Here is a 10,614-nt window from a genome sequence, read left to right on the forward strand (position 1 = left end):
AATAGAACTACCATACGACCCAGCAATCCCACTACTGGGCATATACCCTGAGAAAACCATAATTCAAAAAGAGTCATGTACCAAAATGTTCATTGCAGCTCTATTTACAATAGCCAGGACATGGAAGCAACCTAAGTGTCCATCAACAGATGAATGGATAAAGAAGATGTGGCGCACATATACAATGGAATATTACACAGCCATAAAAAGGAACGAAACTGGGTTATTTGTAGTGAGGTGGATGGACCTAGAGACTGTCATACAGAGTGAAGTAAGTCAGAAAGAGAAAAACAAATACCGTATGCTAACACATATATATGGAATCTAAAAAAAAAAAATGGTCATGAAGAACCTGGGGGCAAGACGGGAATAAAGATGCAGACCTACTAGAGAATGGACTTGAGGATATGCGGAGGGGGAAGGGTAAGCTGGGATGAAGTGAGAGAGTGGCATGGACATATATACACTACTAAACGTAAAACAGAGAGCTAGTGGGAAGCAGCTGTATAGCACAGGGAAGGGAAATCAGCTCAGTGCTTTGTGACCACCTAGAGGGGTGGGAGGGAGGGAGACGCAAGAGGGAAGAGATATGGGGACATATGTATATGTATAGCTGATTCAATTTGTTATAAAGCAGAAACTAACATACCACTGTAAAGCAATTATAGTCCAATAAAGATGTTGAAAAAAAAAGAAACCAAAAAATAATAATAAATATTTTTAAAAATACTTTTAAAAAAAGAAAAACCTAAAAATAGAACTACCATATGACCCAGAAATTCCACTCCTGGGTATATACCTGAAAAACATAAAAATGCTAATTCGAAAAGATACATACACTGCCATGTTCATAGCAGTATTATTTACAATTGCCAAAATATGGAATGAATGGATAAAGAAGATGTGGTGTATATACACACAAAAGAATACTACTCAGTCATAAAGAAGAATGAAACTTTGCCATTTATAACAACATAGATGAACTCGGAGGAGATTATGCTAAGTGAAGTAAGTCAGACACAGAAAGAAAAACACTGTATGCTATCACTTATATGTGAAATCTAAAAAATACAACAAACTAGTGAATATAACAAAAAAGAAACAGATTCATAGATATAGAGAACAAACAAGTGCTTACCAGTGGGGAGAGGGAAGCAGGGAGGGGTAATATAGGGGTAGGGGATTAGGAGGTACAAACTATTATGTATAAAATAAGCTAAAGGATATATTGTACGACACAGGGAATGTAGCCAATATTTTATAACTATAAGTGGAGTATAACCTTTAAAAACTGTGAATCACTAAATTATGCATCTGTAACTTATATAATATTGGACATCAACTATACTTCAATTTTTAAAAAGTTAACAGCTTATATTTACATTATGTTCTTATACGTATTATCTCACTGAGGACTTACAACAATCCCCAACAAGGAAGCTGAGGCAGGAGGAGGGTAAGTGACTAATTCAGATAACCTGGCCAGTGAGTCTGATTTGAGCCTAGATTTTCTTTCTTCTTCTTTTTAAAAAAAAAATATTTATTTATTTGGCTGCATTGGGTCTTAGTTGCAGCACACGGGATCTTCGTTGTGGCATGTGGGATGTTTCCTTGTGGCGCACGGGCTCCAGAGCACACGGGCTCAGTAGCTGTGGCAGCGGGCTCTCTAGCTGCAGTGTGCAGGCCCTAGAGTACGCAGGCTTAGTTGCCCTGTGGCACGTGGGATCTTAGTTCCCTGACCAGGGATCGAACCCGCATCCCCTGCATTGGAAGGCAGATCCTTAACCGCTGGACCACCAGGGAAGTCCCAAGCCTAGACTTTCTGATGGAAAATGTCAGTGCTCTTTGCACAACCAAGCTACCTTTATGCTGCCTGCACTTACCATTAAAAAAAAAAAAAAAAAAAATTTAAATAAAAAAAGAGGAAGCTCTAGAATAGGTGAAGAATCTAACAACCAAAAATGATACCTCACTACTGGTGTTGCTGGCTATAAAACAGGATGCTAATGGTGTTTACATTAAAAAGATGGAGAAAGTTTCTGAGTTACCATATTGTACTGCCTTGCAGCTAAACAAATGAGCTACAAAAATCTCCATTTTCTGTGAATGGCTCTGAACTTCTGTCTTAATTATCACTGTAAACATTCTTCCAATCACTAAAAAAGTCACAGAATCAGTCAGTCAACTGCCTCATTCATATAAGGTGAAAAATAAAAAACTCAAGTTTAAGATCAGCCACCCACTACTCTTGAGCTACTTTGTGATTTTATCATAGGGCCCTATTGGCCTTATATGAGAACCTCTTGTTATGCTCTCCACAATTCAGAAATACAGATTTCAGAAGTCATTCTTAACCATCTGGTAACTGTGGTAGTTTCTTAAGTCCTGTTTGTTCCAATACAGGTAACCGTGGAAGCATTCACACTCAAAACAAATGTCTATTACTTGCTGCTGATGAAAGCCAAACATTCTTGTCTAGAATAACTCACCAGACTTAATATGGTCTCCAGAAGGGACAGACAGGCTCCCAGACGAAATGGGACTAACTGCTGCCAAGGAAAATGCTTCTGTTTATTTCTCAATATTAGGTAGGTAGGGAAGGATCCAAATTGTGAGGACTATTTTATCTCCTGAGACAAAGTCAAGTTTATTTTCACCTTGAAATTCTGTTAGGAGATAAGGAAAAACTTCTGCCATTTAAATATGGCAAAAGTAATCCAAAATACTGAAGCAGCTTTGTATATCAAAAAGCAATTTAAGGGCTTCCGTGGTGGCACAGTGCTTGAGAGTCCGCCTGCCAATGCAGGGGACACGGGTTTTGTGCCCCGGTCCGGGAAGATCCCACGTGCTGCGGAGCGGCTAGGCCCGTGAGCCATGGCCGCTGAGCCTGAATGTCCGGAGACTGTGCTCCGCAACGGGAGAGGCCACAGCAGTGACAGGCCCGCGTACCCGCCCCCACCCCCCAAAAAAGCAATTTAACATTTGAGTTTAAAAAAAATACAAAAAGCATGCTGGGAGGATAGTCAGATTCCTAACTCATAAATAATGAGGAGAAATTTCAAGTCTTGAATCCTGTGAAGACAGGGCTCCAAATCTGAACTTTGGGAAATTACTTTATTATTTTATTTTATCATTAAGGAACTACCACTTTACCTTTTTTTTAACACCTCCCTCTTCTCTATGCGGTTGAACAGTTCTTGCTCTCTCTCCTTTTCTGTCATCTGTTCCAGACGGGCCCTGTCTTCCTCATCTCCCATGAGGTCTTCTCCATAGCCATCATGGAATTCCTCATCTTCTGAGGAAGAGTCTGAATCTGAACTGGAGGAGGAGCTGTTGCTGTCAGAATCTGACACTTCACCTGCAACAAAGCACCAAACACAAGATTAGGTGATGCTGCAGAAGACAGAGCCACAGGTGGCCCCACAGTAATCATTACCCCTTGGCTCTTCTAGGTGAAGTGGAACATGGTCATCTCACCTCCCTTGGGAAAACCCTTGGTCTGCCTTTGGCAAATGCAAACACAGGTTACAGAAACTTAGGCTGAATTAAGAAACCAGCATGATCTTTTTAATTTGACTTTTATATTTTGAAAAAATTACAGACCTACAGAAAAAAGTTGCAAGAATAATTCAACTCCCATACATCTGTTACTTAGGTTCACCCATTGTTAACATCGCCAATTCACTTTCTGTCTACATACATAAAACAATTTATACGTTTTTGTCATTTATTTTGCTGAACTGAGAGTAAGCTGCAGAGATTGTGACCTTTCACCCCTAAATACTTCTTGTAAAAAGGACAGTCTCTTATATAACCAAGTATACAATGATCAAACTCAGGAAATTTAACATTTAAGAAACAGCATTATCTGACATATAGTCCATATTTAATTTTCATAGTAAGTATAGGGAGATGCTTTGAGATTGTGTAAACATCTTGTTCCTCAACAAACTATCATCCAGTGGTTTTAACACTCATCGATAACACTTCAGTAAATCAATTATTACTATGATGGTTGAAAATGGTGATTGTCTAACTATACTTTCTTCTACATTTATTAGTTGGCATTTTAAAAAAATCAATGTTTTAATAAGTCATTAAATTGATTAGTGAATTCCTAATGATATTGGATCTTGGTAGGACAAAGGGTGATGGAAAAAAGCATTACGTATTGTAACTGAGTATTTATTAAGTTAAACTAGCAATTTTGTGCTTGACTCAATTTGAGCTAACATTCACAGGCATGTGCTTAAAAAGCAGGTTAGGCCAATTCTGTACAAGCCAGTTTGTATATAAACATTATTACTCAAAACAAAGATAAAGTTTACCATTTTAGTCCTGGAACAAGTTCACTTTTTTTTTTTTTTTTTTTGCGGTACACGGGCCTCTCACTGTTGTGGCCTCTCCCATTGAGGAGCACAGGCTCTGGATGTGCAGGCTCAGCGGCCATGGCTCACGGGCCTAGCCGCTCCGCGGTATGTGGGATCTTCCCGGATTGGGGCACGCACCCGTGTCCCCTGCATCGGCAGGCGGACTCTCAACCACTGCGCCACCAGGGAAGCCCAAGTTCACTTTCAAACTAGTGTTAGCAAAAATTCTCATTTCAAAACAACATTTTTCACTGAGTTTTGTATCTGGTTCAAGGATTTTCCCCCTATGAATAACCAAGAAAAAGGAAAGAGAAGGCACTCAAGTTAAGGTAAATGGAGACTCTATCGCAGGGAATCCTCATGGGTTTCCTGGATGGGTTTCAAGGGCCTCACTAACGCTTTGGAATGCATGTATTTTTCTTGCTTCTTTCAGATTCTGAACAGACCATGACCACTGAAAAGATTAGAGACCCCTGCAATAAAGGCAGAGGCCATGCTGTAATTGTAATGCAGGCACCTTTTCCCTCCATTTCTGACTGCAGCTTCTACTAAATAAGAGTTCACTCCCAAGTCTGCACCACTTGACTCACCTTCCTCAGGGGCTGAGCTCTCAGCTGAACTGTCTTTGTCCGAACTGCCTGAGGAAGCAGTTTTATTGGCCTGTTTCTTCATGGTTCCTTTCTTCTCTATTTTTCTGGCTTTTCCTTTCTTCTTATTTTTATTGCTCCCAAAAGTCCACTACAAGGAAAAAAGAAAAAGGAAAATTGAACCAGGGATTTTATTGAGAAAAGCTGTAAGTTTCAAGAGTTAAGAGTCTCTGACATTCATCAAAATGATTACAAGTCTCCACTGCTTTGGATCCGAAACAAATACACTTTATAAGATGAAAGATATTGATTCTTGAAACCTTTGTTAAAACTTCATAACCTCTGGTTTTTAATTTCTTAATGTCAGTAGATAACTGATATAATAAACATAAAATTTAATTAGTATACTTTTTATCAATAGAAAAGCAAATATATCAACTTAATGGCAAGTCAACTGAGTAAACTAAAACTCAGTTGGTACAGGAAACAGCTTCTAATGTTTCCTGTGGCAGAGAGGTCAGCAACTGCTACAGATTGGTATGTCTGGGTTTCAGTGCACAGTGCATGGTTGAGTTCTGGAGTGGGTCCCAGGAAAGCAGGGAATAAAGCTTTTTAGCATGAGAAAACTTCAGAAAACACAGGGAGAAAATGATGAAGGCCACTCTTTGGCATGGATGGTAGTATCACTGGTACCAACTCCAAGGAGTTAGAAAGTATAATAGATCATTAAAAAATATATATATGTGGGCTTCCCTGGTGGCACAGTGGTTGCGTGTCCGCCTGCCGATGCAGGGGAACCGGGTTCGCGCATGCCGCGGAGCGGCTGGGCCCGTGAGCCATGGCCGCTGAGCCTGCGCGTCCGGAGCCTGTGCTCCGCAACGGGAGAGGTCACAACAGAGGGAGGCCCGCATACCACAAAAAAAAAAAATATATATATATATATATATGTGTATATATATTTTTAAATCTGCATATATTACACTACAACATAATGTTTACATTGGATCTTCAATAGGAGATCCCATACATCTAAATATAAGGAACCTGCAACTTGTATTATCAAAATAACAGGCAGGCAATACACAGTTGATCACTCCAAGGCCAAAAAAATCATCTTCACCAAGCACTTTAAGTCTGAAAGACCATAAAATCATTTTTTTAATTCACAGAGACTATTTAGTTACATTAAACCATACCTCCTCTGATATTTTAACTTGTCAGTTTAGGAGAATGATTTTAGGTAAAAAATACTTTACTTAGAAACTTTATTTTATGTACTCTAAAAATAATATTCATAACCAGCAAGTGCCTACTGTATAGCACAGGGAACTATACTCAATAATAACCTTTAATGGAAAAGAATTTAAAAAAGAATATATATATAAAATAAAATAAAGTAAAATTCAGGACTTCCCTGGTGGTGCAGTGGTTAAGAATCTGCCTGCCAATGCAGGGGACATGGGTTTGAGCCCTGGTCCGGGAAGATTCCCACATGCTGCGGAGCAACTAGGCCCATGCACCACAACTGCTGAGCTTGTGCTCTAGAGCCCGTGAGACGCAACTACTAAGCCCACGTGCCACAACTACTGAAGCCCGCAGGCCTAGAGCCTGTGCTCCGCAACAAAGAGAAGCCACCGCAATGAGAAGCCCGCGCACCGCAACGAAGAGGAGCCCCCTCTCGCTGCAACTAGAGAAAGCCCGCCCAGCAACGAAGACCCAATGCAGCCATAAATGAATAAATAAATTTATTTTTAAAAATAAAAAATTAGGGCTTCCCTGGTGGCGCAGTGGTTGCGCGTCCGCCTGCCGATGCAGGGGAACCGGGTTCGCGCCCCGGTCTGGGAGGATCCCACGTGCCGCAGAGCGGCTGGGCCCGTGGGCCATGGCCGCTGAGCCTGCGCGTCCGGAGCCTGTGCTCCGCAACGGAAGAGGCCGCAGCAGGGGGAGGCCCGCATACCACAAAATAAATAAATAAATAAATAAAATTAAAAAAATAAAAAATTAAATTAAAATTTTTAAAAAGTATATATAAAAACACTGAATCACTTTGCTGTACTCCTGAAACTAACACAACATTGTAAATCAACTATTTTTCAATAACTATTAAAAAAACCCCCTGGAAATTGTAAAAAAAAAAAAAAAAAAAAACTGAGACAATACTAAATAAACCAACCAACCAAGGAGGGGGAGGATAAAAAATCAAAATAATATTCATCTTTCCATCATCACAGATTGAATTATAAATCTGGTATTAACGTAAAAATTCTACATCTAATATTTAACAAAAGCACCAAGTCTTTGCTCCTTCTATAATGTGATCATATTATAATGTGATCATAAATCTACTCCTACCTCACAATAGCCAAGATCAGAAGTAAATTTATTTTGGAGTTTTTTTTTGGGGTGTGGGGTAGAGCGATAGTTCTGATGAGGTTTCCACCTTAGAAATGTTCCAGATGAACTATTTTTAAGAACTACAGTCTGTTAATTTACCTTGATAAAATATTGTGAAAGGGCACTATTTTAGTCTTCTGATTTTTTATTTTAATTTACTCTTAGTTATTTTAATTGCCACTTTATTTTTGTACTCAGGAGCTAGGAAGAAGGGACAAGTGAAAATAAAACAGCTCCATGTTCTAGAATGATATATTAAGTGAATAAACGATATATTAAGTAATATACCACTTATGTATTAAGTGATATACATTAACAGCAACTTCTCTTTGTAAGTGAATTTACTTCTCAAACTTTTAACAATTCAACACTTAGATCACTATTTAGAAAGAAATCCTAATGCTTCTCTTCTAAAAGCTATTTTTCAACCATTTGAAATCTTAATCATTCAAGGAAGATACTTTTTAGGTCAGTTTCAAAGAATCCAAAAGAGGCCAAAGTGTTCAGTTTCATAGTTTACTGAGCTAAAATATATCATCTTCCTATGCTGAGAATACAGGTATTACTAGAGGCAATAATGTATAAAACACCTTTTGCATTGGCTTTGTTTACAGGAAATAGCACAACTATGCACATAATAGTCAATATTTATTGGTTGGCTATGAAAATGAGCATGACCCATCTCTTCTAAACAGGGTATCTTTTTGTACTTCTTTGTACAGAAATCCCTTCTTTGTACAAAGAAGTCCCTTTGTACTTCTACCCAATGGGAATATGAAAAGGCTGAGAGCATAACGGGTGAGCTACCAGGGTCACATGTGTGTTAGAGTGGATAGATCTATTTTCACCTACAGATTTGGATTTCTCACCTGCAACAGAGTCAAATTCTGAACTTCCAGGGTGGGGGGAAAAGGGGGATTGTGTATGAGAGTAAAAAAAAGGCTTAAATGTGAAGTCACACAGGTGAATCCAATTCAGGAGGTGCTAGAAAGCTATCTGGTTTCCTTATCCTTCCACTGTCTATCTGCTGCAATCTGCCATTGCCTAAGCTTAGCAACTGTCATCTATAGCCTATGATGCTTATCCCCTGGAGGGGAAAGAGAAAAGATAAGAGTTAAAATAGAAGAAATAAAATGTTTCAATTTAACAAGGGCTTGCCTGGCTGAACCTGAGTGTGGGAAGGGAACCTTGGTCTTTTTCCTTCCAACACAATTTTCAAAAGAAATGAGATGACAAAGATGCCTCACCTCCCATGAGGCTCACTCAATAGAGTCTGTCATGCCAATGGCAAACAACCAAACTCACTATATATGACAGGGTTTTAGGGAAATAAAATAATCACTTAAAATATGGGGACCAGTCTCATTACTCCTATTTAATATAGAGAAAGAGACTCAAATGGGCACTGATAATTTCCCAAAAGATTTTTTTTCCTGCAGAGTAGATCGTATTTGTAATATTTTACATTTACTCCTTTAAACCAGAGGCTCCTGAGTGTTTTTTTGGTCTGAGCACATATTTTAAATATTTGCCCAGTACCTCTTCTCTCAAGATCACAGAATCTAATAAACCATAAAGGAGATGGTCAAGACTTGTGGTAGGCAAAACTGACATAGAAATATCTTAACCCAGCCATTAGCCCAGAGATTGCTCACCTATTCCTGCAAAAGCCTTATTCTGTTGACTCCAAGACAGAAGGAAAACATTCTTTCATTGCCAGAGTGTGGTAGTAAATGGAGTCTAAAGAGTACAGTACAGGATTAAAGAGATGCTCTCAGGCTTTCCCCATCCATCAGAAAGTAAAAGTAAAAGACCTGGCTTTTCTTAATTTGTTTTGGGAACTATGGCTTCACTGAAAGGCAAGCTCTGTTGTGACCTTAAAAGTGCTCTAAAATGTACCACACAGAAGGCAAGAATCAGAAAATGAGTGCCTGCTGATCTGCATCTGAGTACAGAGGCCAGAGCATCCCCCAAGGAGAGCTGCTTAAAAACAATCTGGGAAAGGGAAAGGGTCCACTGTCAGTCAGGACTCTAATACACACTGACACCCTGCTTTTCCCAAGCATTCTACATGCATGCAGGCTCACACAAGACACCAGGAAAGTATTACGTATAATGCAGTGATGAAAACCTAAAACTGACTAGAAGGAAGATGTCTTCTTAACTAATAAATTAAAAGAGATTAGCACTTTGACTCTCACTGCTGTAACTGATACTCTAACGGGCGGCAATTATCTAATGATACAAGGAGGGTTAGAAAGTACTACATAACCCTGTGCCAGACTGAGAGTGTAGGGGTTGTTATAAGCAGATCCCTACTCTGGGAAGCAGCTGACCTTCCTGGAATTCAGCTGAAAGACAGGAAGGAACATGGGGTGGGGAGTGGTTGCCTTGGACTTGGGTGCCATTGACATGCTGAGTACTTTTATCCTGGAGGCAGAAAAGCAAAGAAACTTCAACATTTCAGAGAGGTTATCTCTAATGGACAAGGAAGATCATATTCTAGGTCTCAGGACCCAGAGTAGAAACCATTGCAGCCCAGTTACTCCTGAAACGAATTTACAGTGAAATGAAATACTTTGAGGTAAGTAGGGTTCAAGAAGAACAGCTGGGCTAGTGATAAACTATGGGACTAGAGGTTAAAAGAACTGGAATAAAGGCCCAAGCCCTCAACCTGAGACTGTTTCCTTATCTGTAAAGTAGGAATAATAATACCACCTTGACCACCTATCAGGGTAGTGTGACACTCAAAGGAGACAGAATAAAAAGACGCTAAGAGCACATTAGAAACCATGAAGTTCTATATAAATGAAGGGTACTATTTTATGATGGAAAAAGGAAACCAGAACTTCTGGGAGCCTGTTTTCTTATCTGAAATAAGGGAATCTAAATGATCTCTACGACCCCTTGAAGTTTGAAAGTTGTAGGATTCTATATGAACTGAGTGTTACACTAAATTGAAGTGTTTGTCGAAAGGATTCGGTAGTCATTATTCTAGATCTTAACAGTGGCCAACAAACAGGTGTGCGGAGAGGGCATGGTTCGTGATTTAGGTATTTTTTCCCTGTGAAGATACTGAAGATAGAAAAGGGTCAGCAAAGTTGAAGAGTATATGCAAATGTCAGCCTAAAGAACAATGAGGGGGGCCTCCCTGGTGGCGCAGTGGTTGCGCGTCCACCTGCCGATGCAGGGGAACCGGGTTCGCGCCCTGGTATGGGAGGATCCCACATGCCGCGGAGCGGCTGGGCCCGTGAGCCATGGCC

General features: G+C 39.7%; 1 protein-coding gene across 1 annotated transcript in view; it reads right to left on the reverse strand.

Annotated features, from left to right (window-relative positions):
• RTF1 (RTF1 homolog, Paf1/RNA polymerase II complex component) overlaps window positions 1-10,614 on the reverse strand; it is a 49,972-nt gene that overhangs the window by 20,300 nt on the left and 19,058 nt on the right. Inside the window, exons 3-4 of the mRNA XM_007111710.4 lie at window positions 4,961-5,108; window positions 3,154-3,358 (exon numbers count right to left, since the gene is read on the reverse strand). Of these exons, the coding sequence (XP_007111772.1) occupies window positions 3,154-3,358; window positions 4,961-5,108 (353 nt within the window). The remainder of the gene's footprint in view (window positions 1-3,153; window positions 3,359-4,960; window positions 5,109-10,614) is intronic.

Source organism: Physeter macrocephalus, chromosome 11 (assembly GCF_002837175.3).
Source record: "Physeter macrocephalus isolate SW-GA chromosome 11, ASM283717v5, whole genome shotgun sequence".
Classification (NCBI taxonomy): domain Eukaryota; kingdom Metazoa; phylum Chordata; class Mammalia; order Artiodactyla; family Physeteridae; genus Physeter; species Physeter macrocephalus.